The sequence below is a fragment of the Anguilla anguilla genome, chromosome 7 (assembly GCF_013347855.1).
Source record: "Anguilla anguilla isolate fAngAng1 chromosome 7, fAngAng1.pri, whole genome shotgun sequence".
In the NCBI taxonomy this organism is placed as follows: Eukaryota; Metazoa; Chordata; class Actinopteri; order Anguilliformes; family Anguillidae; genus Anguilla; species Anguilla anguilla.
In genome coordinates, this window is record NC_049207.1 from 25,039,696 (window position 1) to 25,061,876 (window position 22,181).

At 39.4% G+C, this 22,181-nt stretch overlaps 2 protein-coding genes across 7 annotated transcripts; both read right to left on the reverse strand.

Annotated features, from left to right (window-relative positions):
• Positions 1 to 586: 586 nt before the first annotated feature.
• On the reverse strand, positions 587 to 3,325 carry drd5a (dopamine receptor D5a). The gene has a single exon (XM_035425227.1). The coding sequence runs from the start codon at positions 2,145 to 2,147 to the stop codon at positions 771 to 773; it is 1,377 nt and encodes a 458-aa protein (XP_035281118.1). The 5' UTR covers positions 2,148 to 3,325; the 3' UTR covers positions 587 to 770.
• A 3,968-nt stretch (positions 3,326 to 7,293) lies between these two features.
• Positions 7,294 to 18,146, reverse strand: LOC118232135 (proton channel OTOP1-like). 6 transcript variants are annotated; one of them, XM_035426780.1, is made up of 9 exons: positions 18,063 to 18,124; positions 17,815 to 17,882; positions 15,933 to 15,962; positions 15,360 to 15,774; positions 14,497 to 14,633; positions 14,016 to 14,074; positions 11,436 to 11,566; positions 9,826 to 10,748; positions 7,294 to 8,073 (listed from the first exon to the last, which is right to left on the reverse strand). In XM_035426780.1, exons 3-9 carry the CDS (start codon positions 15,936 to 15,938, stop codon positions 7,903 to 7,905), a joined length of 1,842 nt encoding a protein of 613 aa, XP_035282671.1. In that variant the 5' UTR covers positions 15,939 to 15,962; positions 17,815 to 17,882; positions 18,063 to 18,124; the 3' UTR covers positions 7,294 to 7,902. The 6 variants fall into 6 exon arrangements, with proteins under 6 accessions (XP_035282671.1, XP_035282669.1, XP_035282670.1 ...); XM_035426778.1 differs by lacking the exon at positions 17,815 to 17,882 and having other exon boundaries at positions 18,063 to 18,146; XM_035426779.1 differs by lacking the exon at positions 18,063 to 18,124 and having other exon boundaries at positions 17,815 to 18,040.
• Between the last annotated feature and the right edge of the window lie 4,035 nt (positions 18,147 to 22,181).

Below are 22,181 nucleotides of genomic sequence, written 5' to 3' on the forward strand. Positions count from 1 at the left end.
TTTACACTGGATCTATGCTTCATGGTTATGTTGTGCAAAAGCCTCAGACATCACTGGATAATTTGATTAGGCATCATACCACGTATTTCAAATTCTTCCCCTGTTGTGCGTGTCGAGGCAGGGAGCGACTTCATACAACGGACTGTGCACGTGCGTGTGCATAAATTAAACTTGTTGGGATGCTTGGTAAGTAATAGAGGGCAGGAAGAGAGAACTAGGACGCAGCTATGTGCACGCCTGGTGCTCTCAAACGCATATTTCAAATGTTTTCACACCTCCGCGATAAATAATATATTGCACATGTTCGGAGTAAATAAGGCTTTTGAAATTCCGTAAATGACCATAATTGGTTTACATACGGCTTTCCCTATTTTGCGAACCTAAACAAGTCTTGCTGCCGCCGTCGGTCGTTGACACTATTGAACAAAAACAACTAACTTTCCGTCTGAAATGTCACTCATCACGTCCATTTCAGCCACTGACGTTCAAAATACAATCATACAAACGATTGTACTTAAATGATGTACTGTGTCCCCATGCCGTTGGATATGAACTGTATAATGTAAATCAGTGGAGGGGTTAGCGCTTAAGCAACACTTTTTTTTAAAGCATATGACCATACCATTTCAACAGATAAATACACATAAAGTCAATGTCTACTGTTACAAAATATTACAACGTCACTGTAAGTATGTAATAACAACACAGTTTAAATATCTTATTAGAGCAATACATCATTTTATGTATTGATTTTTAGACAAATAAGTGAGCTAGTGTAAACCATTAGGGGTGAACGGCGCAAGTCTATCCAAGCAAATATCTGCCTCACAATCGTCCAAATCACAGACTGAGTCAGTTGCAATTTCATTGTTATGAGAAAACTGTGATATTCTATCGAAGGTGTCCTCGTTGTCATCGATGCAGTCCACCACGTTTGGAATCATGTTCACATACGCGGTAACGATTTCTTTATGAAACAGTGTGTCTTGGTTATAAGAGACAAGCTCGTTGCTGATGTTTACAGTTTCAACTGGTGTCCTCGAGCAGAAATTACGACACCCTAGAAGACTGGCAAAGGCTTTTCTAAAGTCGGCATTGAATGCATATATAATTGGATTCAGAGAGGAATTTGTCCATCCAAACCAAACGAACACGTCAAAAGTTGTGTCACTCACACAAGGAAGTCCGGCTGTGTGGTCTGTCGGTGGTCTGTCACAAAATGGGACTATGCAATTTAGAATGAAGAAGGGCAACCAGCAGCAGACGAAAACGCCCATAATCACAGACAAAGTTTTAAAGACTTTGGTTTCCCTTTTAATGGACGTTTTCAAGGTATTGTGGTGTTGGCACTCGAGTCTGTTCGTCCTGCAACTTTGCGCGTGTTCTGCCGCGCGCTCTAAAGAAGATATCCTCCGTATCTGGATTTGAGCAATCCTATATATTCTTGTGTAGGTCACAATCATAATTGCTACGGGGATATAAAAACTTATCAAAGATGATGATATGGCGTATTCTCTGTTGAGACTAGAGTCGCAGTTTTCAGATTTTTCCCCAAAAGAGGTGCCATTTATCCAGACCTCCTCGTCGCTGGCTTTATGCCAGTTCAGCTGCACTGGTATGAACGAAATGAGTACAGACAACGTCCATGTCACACTGATCATTACAAAGGCCACTCTTTGAGTCATTTTTCTTTCATATCGGAACGGACTAGATATGGCCCAGTACCTATCCACGCTTATGATGCAGAGATTGAGGATGGACGCCGTGGAGCACATAATGTCGAAAGCCACCCAGATGTTACAGAAGGGTCCGAATGGCCAATATCCCGCAACCTCGGCCACTGCTTTCCAGGGCATGACTAGCACAGCAACAAACAGGTCAGAAACAGCCAGAGACACAATGAAAATGTTTGTCACTTTAGTTCGCAAGTGCCTGAACTTGAGGACCGCAGAGCATACCAGAATGTTCCCCAACAGAGTCCATAAGATGAGAAGAGAAAGCAAGCAACCAGTCACCGTCCGAACTATCAATTCTTTTTTGCCGTCTGTTTTTTCCGCCGATTCGGACGTGTTCCACATTATCTCTCCGATAAAAAACGGAACGGACTGAGTTTCGTGCACAGACAAGTATTTTGCTGGAGACCCCATGTGCTTTCTCAGGTGAAAAAGGAAGGTATAGATCCGCGTGCGTTGAAAGAAACAGCGACAAATAATTGGCAGTTTTCCTCCTGTGACATCGTGACATTAAAAAGGGGCTTCGGTTCAATTAGAGCCTTCCGATTTGCAAAGGATCTGCCCGGTTCAGACAGAGCCACCGCGGGCAGTTTGCAGGGCTGAATGAATGAAACTGCATCCTTGCCACAGAGTGCGCGCGTGGTGCTACCTATTCTGTGTGACCTGCCTTTCCAGCGTGCTGCAAAGGCACTGAAACTGACTGAGCTATTTTGAGGCCACGAGCGCATCTAGAAGGGGGGTTCCTTCACTTTCACAACCGCCCCCCCCCTCCTCGCGTCTGCGTTTTTCTGTGATGAACATTCTCAAGTCAACATAGCATGAACCACTAAATGCAAATAAATGTGTAGCATTAATTCAGGTTAGATACAAACGACCATCTAGTATCAAGGGCACGGATACGGAGTGGGCTATTTTATGCATACCTTTTTAAATTAACAATCTAATTAACTAAGATGACGTTACTGAGCGTGTAAATGAAGTCATTCGCTATACATGAAAATAACATTTTCACAGTGAGAAAAAGATTCATATTTTACACTCCCCACCCCCCTCAGTTTTGCATCACACTAGGGTAATACTTATCTTTAAAAATGTGCGCAATCACCATTTAAATTATCTAGATGTCAGACTTGGAATGCTTTCGTTAGAGATTTCGAGAATTATACCATTTTGCCAAGACAGACTTATCACAGGAACAGATCAGCTTTCGTTTTATCAGCGATACTATTTAGAGCTGTCCGTGGTGCTGAACAGAATTTCTCCAGCGAAATTGTTAGACGTGTCATCACTTTACATGACTTCTCGACAAGACATCCTCCTCCGGATCATTATGTTTGTTTTGCCCCGTTTTACAAAAATTCCCCAAATATACCGGTATTCCGAAAGTACTCAAGTTACTTTTCTCTTTCTCTGTGTTTTAATTTTAAAGCAAAGAAGATTCAGAATGTCGAACCAATGCATCCCGGTGCTCTACAGATAGAAGTCTACAATAAATGCACAAGGAATAGATTAGACATATCGGCGAAAGTGATGGAAACATTTGTCATTTGAGTCTACAGGACATATATGCGCACTGCGTCTCGTTGTGTCATCAGAACCGCGGACGTGCTACTATCCAGGTTTCAGATCCGCTCGCGAGATGGCAACGACGGAGAACATTTGGTGTGTGTGTGTGCGCGCGTGTGTGTGTGTGTGTGTGTGTGTGAGAGAGAGAGAGAGAGAATGGGAGTGAGTGATATATAAGGGGGGGGGGTGTTTGAAAGAAATGCGGTGAACAGTTGGACTGTAGGTCAGGAAGTACGTTGTATGGTTGTCCTTTCCAGTTTGATAGCTGTGAGCCCCTATCTCCCTACTGTTGTGCCTGTTAGAATATCTCTAACAGATAGCAAGTGCGCCAAAGCCGGTGGGCACGCGCGCAGGGTTCCCGTCTGCAACAATAGCAACGCCAACTATTGCGCGTTTAGGTTTTCGGTAAACAGGTGGGTGAGGTTTCAGTAGAACTCCCTGGGAATTCATAAGTTATTTAGATATGGGCAAAGGCGCTGTTTACATCTTGTGTCGTTTCAGTCTTTTGAAATGTATGGGGTGTATTCAAAAATGTAAGTGAAGCTATGGCAACAGGCGGCGAGCCACGGTGACTGAGGTGAGTCACAAAGTGACCTTTCTTTCAAAGCGTATGATGAACAACATGTATTTAACATTTTGCGATATGAATACTAGTTCAGGGTAAATTGCAACTCTGTTATTCTACCTAAGACCTACCATTTTAAGACCGAAAAAAGGAAGACATACTTTGAAAAATCTTCAAGTTTTAAATTAGACAATGTTTGATTGCTTCCATAAACTATCCTTATGACCTGCCACAGAAAACTCTACTTTGTGTGTGATTGCTTCAATATTACTGCAAGAAATAAAGTTACAAACAAGGGCCTAGAATGGAAAAAAGATGAAGAAATATAGGTCTATACATTTCACAAGGATTAAGACACACAGTTTATCAAATTATTAATGAAATTCCTATTATATTAAAGATGAAGAATGCCTCACAGCAAAATGTTCCATTTTAAATCAGTTCCGATAGAGTACATTTTACACTGATGTGAGTAAAATTTTGGGCTTGTGGGGCTTCTGTTAAGAGATGAATTAACACTTCAACACAAGTGTTTTCACTTCTGCTATTCATGATATTTATAGCAACCAGATCATGGGAAAACCACCACAGACATCATGCTGATTGAAAACCCATAGGTCTTGTGAACTTCCACAACAGTGTGCTTAGAACTACAGCACAATGAGAAGGGAGCACAGTAAAATGTCCAGTGTTAAACCAAAATGGTATATATAGTCCAAAAATGTGTCCATTCCATCATGGCAGTAGATCAATTCATTTTCTGTAGTACCAAGAATCAATATTGCCCTGTCATGAAACTTGAAATGTTTTGGACAACAAAAGACTTTAAAAATCAGATAATTTATTTTAAAACAAATAACTAAAGTTGCAGGAACTTCAAATATCACTTGAATTTTGTTTGGGTAATTTAGAAATAAAAGTAAGCAATTGCCTCGATAGCCTTCTGGATGTAATCTAAAGCATTTTACAAACCTGCTTGGGAAGGAAATGCCTCTTAGTCGCAGCTAACATTAAAGAAGTCCACAGCTAGCCTCACCGAAGACCTTTCAAATCAATCAACTAATCAGTTTGTCTGCAAAACATATTATGTGCACTAACCTGCAGCACATTTGTGCATGTGGACCTGATTCCAACACACATACATAGACAAATATATAATACAACACACGCACCCCTTCTCCTATACAGTGAACTTATGAACAGCCCAGTCCTGAAAAAAACGTGTTGCCTTAAAGAACTGACATTTCTATTTGATAAATCATAACAAATACATCTGATATAAGCTTTTTATGAAGTATAATATCCAAACCGGTAACTCCCAGACCACTGCCCATGTTTTACGGCAATACGTGTTATGTGTTTATATATATATATATCATTTTTTTATTATTATTATGCATAGCTTAAATAGCCATACAGTCTGATACCAGTCACACTTTGGCTAGAAATATAAAACCCTGTCACCACCTAGTGGTGAATGTAAAGAATCCACACTCGTTTTTTTTTCTTACAGAGGTTTTATTGGTCACAATATTCTCTTGGGAAAGTGATAACATTCAAAATAAACTTTATATGAAATAGTTAATGTTGCCTGAGAGAAAATTAATTACAGATATTAAGTGCAAATGATTTGCACTTACAGACAATCCCATACATACACACATCCACCCATCCACCCAAACTCATTACATTTTACATTATATTGCACTCTTATGCAGAGCGACTTGCAGAGTTTTACATTTTCATATGACATTTTTACAAGTTTAGATGGATTGTACTGTAGCAATTCAGGTTAAACATCTTTCTCAAGGGTGTCCCAACCTGGGAGTCAAACCTGTAACCTGCAAGTTACAGATCCAGTTCTCTAACCATTACACCACACTGCCACCCCTTTTACAGATTTGGCCCAAGTGCATTCATTCACAGGCATTAGACCAGTGGGTATGCAACTCGCAACCCAATCAATTTACATAAAAATAATGAAGTGTAATTTGCATTAGAATGTTTGATGGGAACAGGCCATTCAACTAATCTAGACACATAGTTTTACCTACTGTTAAAACGGCATCTTCCCCAGCATCTTCCCCTAAGCCTCGTTTCAAATATCCGAGGGCTTTCTGATAAGTACTGGCAAACTACATGTTTCCAGAAGACAAGAATGTAAAACATTTAGAAATGTTCTGGGTCTCTCCCACCCTGGCATGGCAAAGAACTGTCATAATGTTTCCCTTGGTTTATTTTTATAGTACAGTGCATTGCTGCTGATGATTGCTGGTGATGTTTTTTCACTGCCACAGATTTACTGTAGTTAATATGCATTTTATTTCAATATTTTTTTCCCTAGACTTGTATATGAAAATTAAATGCTGACCTTTCCCTGCATTGCACAGTTCTTCATATATAACTGGGTGAATTTACTAAAATTAAGTATTTTGGGTCCAGTGCTCATAAAACATCTCCGTGCAGGAGAGCTGATCATTAAAATATACAGTACATAAAAGATATAAAGGAATTAAATAATGTTTAAGTCTTTAAAATTACAAATAGTAATAATCAGCAAGCGTAAAATTATCACTTTTGGATTTAAAAAAATCATTGCGTAGTGTTAATGAAGCTTCTTTGTGATCCTTGTGTAGAACACGATGCTTAGCATAACAAGAGGATGCCACAAAACCCTAAAAAAACCCTACTGTTAAAATTTTTTAATAAAAAGTGAAAAGAAATCCAAATATATATACCACACCATTTAGTTTAATTTGAAATATAAATATTACCCATATTTTTCCTTCCAATTTTCAATTTGTGTGTCTGTGTTTGTCGCCGAAACCTCCTGTCTAATCGGAAGAGCATTGACTAGGGATTCCCGATCCCAGGGGCCCCTTGTCCATGCTGGTTTCGTTCCATCCAGTCGCAATCCCAGAAATGTAACAAGCTTTTATTTTCCTCTTAATTACATGCATGTCACGTTTAGTGGGATTATTTACCTTCTAAAGCCATGTTCATATTGTGCTTATTATGTTATATTGCAAACGACTGCATAAACGGAGGTAAACTTTAAATAAAAGACTGAGGTGAATCAATACAGTGAACAAAAATGGTGAGTGTGAGAACACCTGGCCACTAAAACTAACCAAAGACAAATCAAAAAATGAGTCAAACCTGCACTGTGTTGATAAGTTAAAGGAAACTATTGATTTACCCCTTTCATTTGATAAAAAAGCTACCTCTCTTTATGTAATTGTTTGCAATGTAGCACAATATGCAAAATTGAGTACCATATCAACATGGGAATTTTATTCTTCATGGAATGCAAAGCTATTTCAGATATAGTATGGATTAAGAGGGTATATAATCCTTCTAAACATGAAAAGTACCTAATTAAGAAAAATGAGCAGCTTGTTAAAATTATGGGATAGTGAAGGTGGTTGGAACGAAAACCAGTATACACAGTGGGGGGCCCAGGACCGAGTTTGGGAACCACTGGTGTAGACAAACACATGCATACTCTCCTCTAAAATACATGTAATCACACTGGTGAATAGTAGACACTGCACTGACCACCAGCTAGGCACAGACACTGGCTGGGTTAGAGGAGAACACCAATGTGCATCTTGTTCAGGAAAACTGAAGGTGCCTGACTGACCAAAAGTTGGGTTACAGTAATGGGTCACATAGTTCCACCCAACTGTGATCCCTCCCTTCAGGCCAATTGCGTCCTGCCCTGCAGGTCCCTGTCGGTAGAGGTCACAGCCTGTACTGGCAGGGCCCAACTTGGACAGCAGACTATGATATCCATCCGCATACAAGAATGGTGGTTGATTGGGATGGGCAAACCAGCAGTCATCTGTAACACACTTCTAACAATGATGCCCAATAATATTTTACATTTCATTTTTTGAAAACAAAAATGTGAACTTCACCACCAGTAAACCCACCATATTCAGAACTACCTGTCACAATGAGGAGATATTCCCATTTAAAACCCGGCAGTGGTAGAGTGGTACATGTTTTTTTGTGCATTTTGTGAGCAGACTTAGCTTACGCATGCTGGAATACTTCAAAGAGAGAAGCCACACAGTGCATGCGGTAGAAAAGGTTGAGGGGCATGGCAAAGTTCAGCACCATGGTCCAAATGGTAAATCCAAAGATCTCTTGCTCCATCCCGTTGTCGTACTGGGGCCGACAGCCAAACGCCGGCAGCAGCCACAGCTTCAGTAAACAGAGAAAGAGAAGAAATGTCCAATGAGTAGATATACATACACAAACTAGTCGTGTGTCTTTTTGAACAAATGTTTTTGTTGAATGAAACGTACTGACTTCATTAGAAATTGCCCCACACTTCTAAATATTGTGCTTTTTTAATAAAATCGTCTATATGTCATATTGTTATAATAAATCCTTTGTCGGCTGCAAATGATTTTGTAACTTGCGTCACTCCAACACACCTTTCATTTTTATATGCAGACTAAATGTTGCACAAACTTCCGTGAAACGCCTAACAACGGTGTATGCTATGTAGAAGTGCACATACAAAGGACAGTAGGTGACTTATATCCGGGAAGTTTCTCACTGAACCAGTTCAAGAATTAGCTTGCATGACCAAGTTGGGTTAAATTGCAATAAAACTTGCAAAAAAATTTTTTAGTATTCGCTTGTGTACTGCCCTGGAGCGGAAGCCTGTCAGGCTGGTCTTTCATGTTTCATTCAATTTGTTAAAATTACAAAAGACATGTCACAGGGATGTTTACAATGCAGGCTATATTATTTTGCTTGTCCTTAGAAACAGCGTTGTCCTTAATCATATAATATGAACAGATCGTAGCAATAAAATTATTCGCAATTTATATTAAGCAATTAAATGATGATGACTTAACTGCAAGTCTTTCTGTCAACAACAAAAAATCAAGACAAACAGAATTATATGAATATAAAATATGGATCAAATCAGACTTGAAAATCTAATAAAGGTAGCGTATTCCAAGATCAACAAATGAGAAGTTACAGTAAAGAAAAGTAATAATAATATGAATAGAGAATAATTAAAATAAACACGTGAATAGGAAAATAAACAAAATTTAATTACAAAACTCCTCTGGGACTTTGGTTGGTTACACAAACAAATGTAGGCTACATAGTCTATTTATTTTACATACTGAGTAATTTACAAATTAGCATTTATGAAAACCTGCTGTCTAACTTTTTATGCAACCATACACAGCCAGGACCTCATCAGTCATCGCCACCGAGAGCCTTTCGTTCAAGTTTCATACCGTAGCTACCAGTTAGCGCCGCCCACTTTCCCAGAGTCCTAGGCAGCCCAGCAAGATTAAGACTGATAATGTAGAATCAATGTTGTTACAATTGCTAAAAATGTTAAAGCGTTATACTCGTAAACTGCACTTAGCAGTAGCTTCTGTTTAGACAGTTATTGAACTAAGGGTGAATTCACGCCATGTGAGAGTTGACTATGTGTCGGAAAGACGTCATTTCGCTTACTGGAGCTGTTAACCTCACTGGTAGACATATCTAAGCGGGAGAAAAGAAATACAGTCTCTCTGAAGTGTTATGCTACGTTGGTGTGAGCACCAACATTCTGCCAGGAGCTGTAAGTGTATAATTTGAGCTAGAGCCGGAGGGAGGAGGGAACTAAAAAGTAAATATTATATTTATACATCATGTTGATGTACTGACTCGAATGTACCAATTCATTTTAAAGAATCTAACTTCCCAACACTAACACCAATCAGAGAGAATTCATACAATGCTAGAATGGCTGAATCAAAGACAAAAGAACAACTAAAAATTATTCAAGCGGTACAACAGAGAAGAGAAATGTTTTTCTTTGTTGTTAAGCTAAAAGCAAATTTTCACAAAAGTGAAAAATAAGTTAATTCTAAATCCAAATGTTTATTGACAAGTCCAAGCATAAGCCTTAAAAAAAAGGAATTAAGCCAGTCTTACCGAACAGTTGCACAGGAACAAGAATATGGCGATGTTCCTCAGAATTAGCCTCGTCCTGTCTTGCGTTCCCACCCTACTTTGAATTACATGTAGTGCAGGCACTTGGTGGTGCTCCTGATCCTGGATGGAGTGGACCATAGTCCCATTCTTCATCTGATTGCGGTCCAAGGAGTTGTACACATTCTCCTGGTTCACAAAGCCCTTGTTGACGATGCCACTGCGGGGTGGAACCTGGGAGGACACAGAGAATATTCCGGAAGGTGCCTCTTCCTCCTCGTCCTCATCCTCTGCCTCCTCAATGGCCTCCTGCTGGCGGTACAGCGACTCGATGATGAAGAGGTTCTGGACGTACTTCTCCAGGATAAGCAGGAGAGAGTAGGCCAGGATGATCCAGCGGTACCTTGGGTTATTATGGGCAGCTACTGCGGCAATTATGCTGCACCAGGACATTAGCCAGGTGCCCAGGGATGAGCCAAACAGCAGCTCAGTGTCCAACTTCCGCGACGGGTTCTTGGAGGCGTCCAGGGGCCGATTGTCTATCCTGTAAAGGACCAAGCCGATGATTCCCGCCGTGCACATGCAGGCCAGCATGGTGATCCCGTGGCAGTAGAACATGGAAATGGCTGCCCTGTGGGTCTCCAGTGATTCCTCCACCTGGATGAGGTATATCACCAGGACGGTGATGGAGGCGGCTAGGGCCACCAGGCCCAGGACGGGGCCCAAAACCAGCCCTGTGAACTTCGGCCTGTGCCTCACCCTCTTGTGCAGGGGCTCGATGGTGCGGCCGATGTTCTTCCACATGACGAACAGCATGGCGGAGACAAAGATGTGGTACTCAATGTTGAAGGGGAACAGGTAGTACAGGCTATTTGAGAACATGGAGCAAGCACTGATGGTACACTCACAATGCAGCTTGTCGTGTCCTAGGAAAGAGAGAGGGGCATATGGTACATCAGTGCGGTATCCCTTTATAAGGAAATGTAAGACACTCTATGAGGTTCTGAGTGATACCACCAAGTTATATAACCTTCATAAACACTGTGGGCTCATGGGGTTGTTGGCAGCGATTGCAGACAGCAAAACTGCTGCAAGAACAGTAGTGTCAAAAAACCACCCTCACCCTGTCAATACTGCACAATTAAAATGGCTTTCAAAAATAAAATAATTTTTTTTTTTTTTTAAACCTGAACTATGCGGTCTACAGATGGTTGTGGCCTTAAACAACTCCGAGGAGCGTTTATGTCAGCAGCCAGCTCTGATCCCAAGGATACTTGAAGAGAAAATTCAAACTTCTGGAATGCAAGGTTCTGTTGTGCTCAAGTTTGCTGAAGTAGGAAGTAGGAAGAAAAATATAGAACCTTATTGGCTGGTCATTCTTGGTTACTGTAATTTCAACAGCACAAAAATATCTGGCCACAAAATCTGCTCAGATAAATCCAATTGAAGCTGAAGAATGTGTGTTGATGAGAAACCCAAGAGAAATGCATGGGCAATTACGCTTATGACTCCACTTTCCACCTACCCTACCCTAGCATCCAATAAAGCAAACCTTCCAGTGAGCCACTACATTTGGCCTTTCGCTACGAGAAACGCTGTGTGGAATGCCTCACCTCCTGTATAGTTGATAAAACCCAGTGCAGCCAAGCGTTTTTCATGGGCTTCCAGAAAGTGCCGGGACTCGGACATCGCCCCATAGCACCATAGAAGCAAGTTCGTAAAGACGGCATGTATCACTCCGAATCTAAACGTAAAAAAGTAAAATGTGTGAGGCCAGTAGATCACATCATGACAATACATTAATCATGTAACATACAGTACAAGCAAAGTATTTTATTTTATTTATTTTTTTTAAGTTAAATTGACTGAAATCTTATCTACTTTACATTTTTAAAACCAGCGGAAGCTTGGTATCATTGGCCAGCAGTGCAAGTAAATTAGGCACTAAAGTTTCAAGAAATATGGCAAAGAAGGAGTTACGCTTAAATGTGCAGGGCCAAGTAAATATATTGTAGTAAGGTTATTCCCAGTGAGAAATTGCAAAGAAGCTTAAGATTTCCAGGGGAAAGTGTTCAGTACACACTCAGAAGGGTCCTGCTGATGAGCAGTCATGTTAAAAATTGACTGCCCATCAGCTGGACCCTTCTGAGTATGTACTGAACACTGGTCTTAAGCTTCTTTGCAATTTTGTGCTGGGAATAACCTTCTTGCCACAATACGTTTACTTGACCCAATACATCTAAGCCTAACTCCTTCTTTGCCATATTAATTGCAATTAACTGAGATAGTGGTACAACTTGCTGTGCTGTGTACATCCATATTTGTGTAATCCGAGTAGGAATCACAGCCGTTTTTATACCTAGTCCCCAATTTTAGGGGAACAAAAGTAATGAAACAAATGGTTGTGCAGTTGTTTCTCGGCCAGCTACATGACATTGCATCATTAGTTCATGCACAAGAAAGCTAAAAGGTGTAGAGTTGCTTCTAGGTGTGGAATTTGCATTTGGCATCTGTTGCTGTTGTCTCTCAACATGAGGACCAAATAAGTGTCACTTCCAGTAAAGAAGGCCATCATGAGGCTGATAAAATCAGAATAAACTGATCAAAAACAAACAAATCATTTGCCGTGTCAAAATCTATTGCTTGATACATTGTATTGAAAGACACTGTCCATACAGGATGCACTGGTGAGCTCAGCAATAGCAAATGACCTGGTAGACTATGGAAGACCACTGTAGCAGATGACCGAAGAATACTTTCAATTGTGAACCCCCTTTTCAACTGACCAACAAATCAAGAACACTCTCCTGTCAAGACTACCATAAATAGAAGACCATAAGAGCATAACTACAGAGGGTTTACCACAAGATGCAAACCACTGGTAAGACTCAAGAACAGAATGACCAGGTTAGAATTTGATAAAGTACATTTTAAAAATTTTAGCATTCTGGGACAAAGTCTCGAACAGATGAGACAAGTATTAACCTGTATCAAAGTGATGAAAAGAGGAGAAGTGTGGAGAAAGAAACTGCTCATGACCCAAAGCACCCCCTTCATCGATGAAACAAGGTGGAGATAGTGTTATGGCTTGGGCATATATGACTACCAGTGGAACCGTCTTCATTGATGATGTCACTGGTGATGGTAGCAGCAGGATCAATTCTGAAGTGTACAGAAACATCTACTCAGATCCAAACAAATGCCTCAAAATGCATTGGATGTCATTTCACCTTGTAGCAGGACAATGACCCCAAACATACCGCTAAACAACCAAGGACATTTTCGCGGCCAAAAAGTGGAATGTTCTTGACTGGTCGAGTCAATCACCCGTCCTGAATGCATTTCACTTTTTCAAGACTGAAGGCAAAACGCCCCAAAAACAAACAGGGAATCAAGATGGCTTCAGTGCAGGCCTGGCAGACCATGACCAGGGAGCATGCTCAGTGTCTGTTGATGTCTACGGGTCACAGACGATAGGAAGTCAAATGCAAAGAATTTGCAACCAAGAACTAAATATTGTTACTTTATTTCAGATTGTTAATGTGTCCGATTACTTTTGCTCCCCTAAAATGGAAGAATGTGTACAGCTGTAATTCCTACACAGATCAACCGATGTGTATGAAAATACTCACAAATTAAAGCTGACTATTTGCACTTTAACCCCATATTATTTTTTTTCCAAATCCAATATGCTGGAGTACAGAGCAATACAAAAATTGTATCACTGTCCCAATACATCTGCATTTGACTATATAATGGAAAACGGTATACTGCATTAGCTCTGTCAATTAATCGGTCTACTGTTTCACAAAGCAGGATTACTGAATTAGCTGGCTAAAACCCAGAACCCTCCCAAATCTGGAACATAGACTGAAGTAAAATGTTTTTTTTTTTTTTTTTTTTTTTTTTTTTTTTTAAACTCAGCACAGTTATCCAGCTAACCCCATAATCTTGCTTTGTGAAACAGAGCCCAGCCCTTTTCAAATAAGATTGGACAGCCACGGCATACATAAAAACACATCTATTAATGGCACTCGCACAAATAAGCATTTTCAAATAAACAAGATTAATTTACAATCTGCCACTGGAATCTTTAGATAAATAGCTGAGTCAGCTCTTTAGTAAAGGCTTAGTATGGTCAATATTAAATACGTTGTAGACGTTACCAAAATATACTATAAAAATGATTATACCTTTCAAAGGTCTGAAAAGTCTTAATCACGTCCTTGATGTGAAACCAAAGGAAATACACCTGAAACATGATACATTTTGTTATGTAAAACACACATGCACAAACAGACATTCATTCAGTGTGTAGCTTGTCTCATCCTGTCATCAGAAAAACTAAATAATATTAAACTGACAGCCTGAGAGCAATACAGTAATAATAAAGCTGACACACTGCACTTTAACCTCATATTCCTTGTTCATTCCAAATTCATTCCAAATGTGCGGGAGTACAGTCAAAACAACAAAAACTGTGCCAAGGTCCAATACTGACAGGAAGGAAGGCATCTGTAGCCTACTGGTATAAAATTACCAACCGATACATTGCAATATTAAAGTTTCCACTGGTCAACTGGAAAGTGACTTGGAATGCAACAAAACGGGTTTTGTAAGACTGCCATGCAACTTTAACAGTGAATGTTGAGGAACAGAGAAAAAAGTTATTACCTGTGATACTGTGTGAAGTACGTGGAGGACAGGATAAACTACCAATGTGGGCGATAGGCATTCTTTATAACCCACGTAAACAGCAATGCGAAAAGCATCCATGATCAGGGAAAGCAGAGCAAGAATTGTCAGCCCACCTGTGAGAAAAATGACATCAATGTATGTGTTTTCACGCAAACAGTGAAGAGAAATGTAACATTTTATGCAAAAATTTTCTTCCTCAGTTTAACCTGTTTAACGTGTAGGGGATGACATTCTGAAATATATTCAAACCAAACTCAGTGTTACTATTGTTATGAAGCGCAATGACTTACATATTTTTGCAGCTAATTTACAACAGAATAACTCTTAATTAAACTCTATTTTACATAGTCTTTTAGGTCGAGCTGAACAACGTAACCTATAGTTTATTGCAAAAGCCCACAAAAAGTGCGTAGCCTACAACATGCGTATGTGTCCCTTCTTTGCCGTTTCATTATGTTGGCGTGAAGGTGAGGTTCGCCAGTCGGCGTATTAAGTACTGGACAAAAGGCTATACTATAGATTAAAAGTAGGAAAAGTGCTCACACGTCCGCGTGATCAAAAAGCTTGCTCGGCAATTAACCCATAGATAATGAACCCTGCTGAAATTGCTTGTGCAGGTCTCGAAGTTTACGGATGCAACGCGTACATAGTTTGAGTTAATTCCATTTCATTTCAGCAACTTCAAAAATTGAACAGAAATCAATCTATTGAAAAATCCTCAAAAGAACAAAACTGGATTTTTTTCAGAACTAAGAATTGAATTACAGTCCATTTCTTTAACTTAATTTTGTTTTGCCTCTGAAAAGAATAACTGATAATAAAGTTAAGTGTAGGCCTACCTCTTAGCCAGCGCGTTCCGGCGTGCGAATCCTTTTCTGGAAGGGAATTTTTCTGTCGGTCCTTTCGAACGACATACCATAGCATCCACAGTAGTTGAATAATCATAAGTGTCACGATAAATGACTGCAAGTGCCATTCCTTGACGGAGGGACCGTGGTACCAGACGCCCAGCATCAACGCACCTCCGAACAGGAGCAAATTAATCCCGTACTGACCACTGAGAATCTCCCCGCTCTTTCTCGGGAAATCCTGCGCGATCAGTTTAACTCTCCGCTTGTTAAATCTGTCGCTTTCGTTCTCCTCGGTGGAGGAGGGCGAAGAACTGTGGCGTTGCTTGTTTATGCACATGATAACCAAGTTGTCGTTCTCTGCCACGGACGCCAGATCCGTGATATTTAAATCCTTCAAAGAGTCCTATATATTGAAATGAACAATGGAGAGTATATATATTAAATTAAATGCATTTGTGAAGTGTAAAATAGCTAATTATTATTATTATTATTATTATTATTATTATTATTATTGTAATTCCAGCATCCCATTAAAGAAACAAAGTTAAAAGTTGAACAAACCTTCATGTTTGGTCAATCCAGTCACTTTCGCTAGGAGAAAATAAAAGTGAGTCTCTTCAGTGCAAATTAAGAATGGAAATAAAAACACCCGACAGTATAAAAAGCACTATTTAACTAACTTCAGTCCCGCTTCGTCTTTATCTCCACGCTGACTCGTCGACAATAAATTGACTATCTTATAGAATTTCAGTAGACCACAACCACAGAACCACATCAAGGTGTCGGTGAGAACTACGGATTTACGATGCCAGCCATCCCTTTATTTTACATTTCTTGGAAAGTGAATCACTTCATAGAGTCGTTAAACTGGTTTTAGGTTCCAGAAGCATGTAGGCTACACGCCCACATAAATAAACTTGACAAATTGTTAACTCAAGCAGTGCGTAACATACCGTGTAAATCACATCCGCCTATCACCAGGCCAATAAGCCACTTTGACCTTTATTTCAGACTCATCCATGTGTTAAATTTGCCACGCCTTCATGCATACCGTAGCCTACTAAAGACAAACCGCATAAACCGTTGAACTCCTCATGCTCTACGCAGCGTAGGCTACGTTTACGACGTGATATCTTGTAGTTTAACCTTAGGCTACTTGTAAAACAATTTGCGAAACAATTTGTCTGCTTATGTCCAATTATGTGATGATTGTTGATTTGGGAGGGACTTGATTGACAACAACTCAGCAGACATATAGGCCTATGTAATTTCATGTAATATTTATGCATAAACACTTCCCAAACTCTGCATTCTTTAAGCGTTATTTTTCCACAACAATACAGAAACGAGATTAGGCTACAGAAAACAGAGAACGCTATATGGTCTTTTATACTGATGTTTAAAATAATGATAAGTAAAATAAATAAGTTATTTGTTACGCTCTTAAATGTGGGTCTAAGAGATTTGGATCGTTTGACACGTAGGCATATCCTCGGGGGGATTTGTCAGAAAAGTTGTATGCTTGAAGCGTTCTTCTATGACTCTGCCAGAACTTGTTTGAAAGAATAAAATGTCATTAGCCTGTCTGAGGAATCCTTTGACCACAACGTTATCTCGTAATCAAATTGGAATCTTACCAGAGTTTTCCCCCAAGATCCCGTGTCATACATTATGTGTAATAAAAGCTAGATATGGTAATGAGCCAGTTGAATGTTTCAAATATTTCACCATTGTTTCCTCTAAAAATGTATGTTTGAAAATGTATGAAGTCTAGACAAAAAGAGAAACCATTTTGCTGAATTATCCAATAAATATCCATATAATTAGCTGTTAATTAGCTGTTAATTAATTAGTTGTTTGCACCCAGTATCAGTAATCTGTGGAAAGCGTGTCAATTACAATGAGAACAAATTTGGAAATGGTGCACTGGGGGAAATATAGATTGTGGGTCTGTTTTTTGAAAGGATTAATGAGGCGCAGATTCAATGCCTCAAAGTGAGTTAAATAGCCTAGGTAAATAAAATTTTCTTCGAATAGTGTTTTTTGATGAAGACCCGCCTTCTTGAATTACGCTAGATAAACCGCTCGTAGCCAACTATAATTACGTTTGGCCCGATTTAACGCCTGATCTATATTTTGGGAAGTAGATGTTGTTGGTGTAGGTCCAACCTAGTTAGCTTCAATTTCTATTGGATATTGTGAGTTATTTTAAGATCTATTAGTATTTAAAGTCAGAATCATTCATTAGAGGTATGAGTAAATTCTCAGTACAATAGTCGCGCCTTCACAGCTAGGTAGGTCAAACACGGCTTATAGTTTAAACAGGTTATATGCGCCACTTACCCAATAGGTTAATCTTTAGCTAAGCCCTATGAAACCTACGATCTCAAAGCAAATATAAACATGAGCTTATAAAAAAATTTTTTGTTCGTTTGTTTCTCACCCTCCTATGGTCTCACTGAAGCAAAGTGTTGATGGCTGGCTGAAGTTGGTCTTGGTTCCACAAAAATTCTGGATACCAAAAGTTAGATACCAAAAATTGAAAACACCATCACATCACCTCTCAGTCTTTTATATCTTCTCCGCTCACACAATTGCTTTATGGCATCATGAACTATCTAAATGCCGAAATAGATCATATCAATCTCATTTCCATGATGTCCCTCAACCACACCATTATTTATCTCTCACCGACTCATCAGTTGATACAAGTTTTCACCCTCCTCGGTTGCTTTGTGGTTAAGGTTTCCAAAGTGGCCCTCTGCGAGCTACTATGGTTTCACAATTGGCGTTCAGCATTTATAGCCTGCTGCCAGACGCACGGTGTCCCTCTTTGTCTCTTCCCATTCCTTCCTTCCTTTGTAGGCTACTCTCCACAGGTGCTGACTTCTTGCACAATAGTTATCCCTTTACGCACTTTTTTTGTTCCTGATGATCTTATCTTCAGTGCAACAGACTACGCTGTCCACACCCTTGTCTTTCCTACTGACTTCATCTAAGTTGCTCGACTCTGTCCTCTTCTGTCTTTAACCATTCCTGCAAACAGCCACCTCTGTGTGGCATGGTTCAAAGCCAGGTCCCAACACCGTGGCACCCCAGTTACTTCACAACAGAGGCAAGGTATTTCCTTATGCTCCTTTTAAATATTTATAGGATTATCTCCTGTGCACAGTGAAATATATCTTAAAGCTGTTAATATTATTTCCTCGAACTTGTTGTGTTCTTTACAGCTCTTAGGCTCTATTAAGCCCATTATTTACCTCCATTAATCCCATTATTAATACACAGTGTCCCAACATGAGACTGTCAAAAAATTAGAGTTGTAACAGTTTTGAGGGAGGAATTGTAACATGTAACAGCCATACAGAATGTAGCAGTTCTGAGTGAAGAGTTTGTATGTTCTATCTGAAATTTTATTTGATAAGGGAAAGTTTCATTTAATTATTTAATTAATGTAAATATGTTTTTTAGTACTTATTAACCTATAAGTATAAACTTTATGAATAACCTATAAATTGTTCAAGTGTTGCAATAGTATGTTGGAATTTCTTCCTCATTCAGTGACTGATAGCTTTTCCTTCCCACCTCCTTTGTCTATTGTCAAAGAAACTGGCTTGCCTACTTATTCTATCTTTCTTGGAAATTCGAAATGTGGTCTAGACTGAACCCTATACCTGGAGCTTCTCTTATTGTCGTTATGTGCTAATCCTTTTAAAAATGAATCCGGCTTTGATTGTTGACCTGCACAATGGGTCTTTGTGTTCCAGGGTCTTCTGAGATTTGCAGCTCACCTTGAATAAACAGATGGTGAAAACAGGTGAAAATACAGCTGCCTGTCCTTTTCCAAAACTTGAATTACACAAAACACATAAGTGCTAACAGTTCGATTCATTTAACTGAATCAAAATGCAATTAAGTAAATGAAATTATGTATCAAATCAGATTTCAGTTAGAATGTACAAACTCTTCCCTCAAAACTACTGCGTTCTGTATATTACATGTTAGAATTCCTGGCTCAAAACTGCTACACTTCTATTTTTGTAGGGGTCTCTTTTGAAACCTTTTTCGTTTGCTATACGTTTACTCGGGTAGTAACACCTGCCTGAGACTTTACCTGAGCCTCCACTCGAGCCTCACGTTCGGCGCCAAGCTTTGCGCAGCTTTTGCAAAGGATTAATGAGCTGCAGACTGAGTGGCTCAAATGAGGATCAATAGTTAAGTTTTCCCCGAATATTGCCTTATGCTGAAAACTATACCCTTTAATCATGTTACCGCTGATACGTTAGCATTACCAACTATAATTACATAAGGCCTGCTCTACAGTAGGAGAGTGAATGTTGTTGGTGTGGATCCACCCTACCATACAGATCGTGGCTTTACTTCAAGGTTAATGGGCTCAATCTCTAATGCCATTTACGAGCTATTGTGAGATCTGTGAATGTTTAAAATCAGACTTTAAACAGACTTCTCAACCCGAGTTCCCAACACAGAGCGTGAAAATACAAATACTCAAGTTGGGGAAAACGACCGGTATTTGCATTTTCATGCTCTGTGTTGAGAACTGGGATCGAGCTGGGTGTCTTCACGTATGCGTGCCAAAAAAAATGAAATTAAATATTAAATGAAAGTTGAAATTGAATGAAAGTAAATGAAATTCTATATCAAATGAAATTTCAGATAAAATGTGTAAACTTTCCAAATCAATGCGCTCCTTTGCCGGGTTCCCTTAAGGGAACTATCCATGGTGCTGAACAATGACAGCCAACACGACAGCCCCGTCCTGTCGACAGGACATAATTAAACCCTACACACCAGTCGACCACTGCGATCTGCTGCAGCTGGGTGCCTTGCCCTCCCTGCCATCCGTGTGAATTGTTCTCGTTCGTCCCGACCACGGAGCTTATTCATCCTAGCTCCCCAGTAGTGGAACAAACTCCCTATTCCGTTACGAATCACTCGCTCACTGCTGATTTTCTACCGTGGTCTGAAGACACGTCTCTTCAGACTGTACCTTCACTAACTCCAACGTCATTCCTCTACAGGGTTTACCCCAACCTAGTATCCCTCTCGTGTATCACTCGTTTCTTGATCTAGTTCTAGCACTTTCATGTTGCACTTGGATCTTCATCTTCATCTTCATATTTGACCTGTGTTCTGTAGTTGTTCCAACGACCTTCAGTATGCACTTATTGTACGTTGCTTTGGATAAAATTCCAAATAAAATAAAATGTAATGTAATCTAATGAAAGTGAATCTGCACATGGAGATAACACCCACGTAATTGTTGGATCAACGAACTATCCCAATATTTTCACTCTGGCATTTGAAATAGCGAATCAGTGCTAAGAATGTACATATCTTGCACATAGTCAATAAAATCAAAAATGCCTACCGAATAAGTTCCCTCTCTAACCCTTACAAACTGATAAACTTGTCTGTACTAATATGTTGGTTGCCTGAAGGCAAGATTTCTGTGTTTTATAATGCAATAGGAAACTGACATGCCTCCTAATTCTGTCATTAGTTTAGAAAGTGTCAAAGCTGGTGAGCCAAACTGCCCTGAAATTGTTTGATGCACAAGACATTTTGTTTTGCATTGGCGTTCTTGCACAGTGGTAAGAAGAGGCATTTCACAGAAACATCTGCAGACACATCATGATTCAGTTTTAAAGATGCTGTGCAATCAACCTGTAAAAAAATCCAACTTTTGTGTTTAAAGTGTTAGTGTTTGTTAAGCCACAAGATAAACTAAAATATATATTATTATTATTATTATTATTATTATTATTATTATTATTATTATTATTATTAAGAATTTATTTATTTATTTTGTTGATTAAACAGGGTCTTTGAGAGGTGGTTCAGTTTAACATAGTAAATTTCCTTATTCAAATTCAACTACAAAAAGCTATGGGTCTGCAAACTGGAGAATCGGCATTGAGTTGGCAGTTTGGATAGTTACCGAACTAGTTCCCTCTCTAACCCTTAAAAACTGTTAAACTTGTTTGTATAGTATTCATGATTCATGATTCACTCTTGAGATTTGTGTTGTGCTTTCTAAGTAAATATGCTGTCTTCTAAGGAAATTCAAAGCACTTTTGTAGGTTGTTCTGATTAAGAGCATCTGCAAATGTAAATGTAAATTAGTACATATGTTCTCTGCCCTTGGCTACGTAAGTAGACATGGTGCCTCAGGCAAAACTGACAGACAGTCTCAGCTTCACAAAACACACAGACTCACATTCTCTGCAAACAGCAGGGGGCAGTCATCCTTGTCTCAGGCAAGGCAATAAAACAGGATAAGTTTTGGGCTACAAACCTGTGTTGTGTTTGAGTAAATGACTTCATCAGTGATTCACACAAGCTGCTGTTCTTTGTGTGGTTGCCAGACAAAGGGATTTATACCTAAATATATGAAATTTTCAAAAAAAAAAATAATCAGGGAAGTTTTACAGTAAAATGTATGGGAGTTACAGACAGATGAGGGATTTTTATAGGTGTAGGGGATGAATTGTGAGAAATTTATTTGAGAGGCAATTGAAGACGGGGGTTTTAAAAAGTTTTTAGGGGTATTATTTCAGGCATCTGGCAATATTCTTTGGCATGCCAATGTGCCACTGGAGTTTATTAACATGGTATTTATGATATTAACGGCACCTGCCTGACTATGTCAGTTCTGTGTTGGCATTGTGCTGCTGTAGTTCGCTTTTTCCTATAGAGGGCTGATGCAGTATACTCTCATTACACTCTTTGTTCCCATCAAGATATTGACAGTATTCTTACAAGAAGCAGTCATTAAAAAGCCTCCAA

Coding starts and splice junctions, on each gene's coding strand:
- LOC118232135 (XM_035426778.1), bottom strand. Junction 11,567..14,015: donor ACTTTTCAGACCTTTGAAAG/GTATAATCATTT, acceptor TTTTACGTTTAG/ATTCGGAGTGATACATGCCG. Junction 8,074..9,825: donor TGTTCCTGTGCAACTGTTCG/GTAAGACTGGCT, acceptor TGTTTACTGAAG/CTGTGGCTGCTGCCGGCGTT.
- drd5a (XM_035425227.1), bottom strand. CDS start 2,147: ATGGGGTCTCCAGCAAAATACTTGTCTGTGCACGAAACTCAGTCCGTT.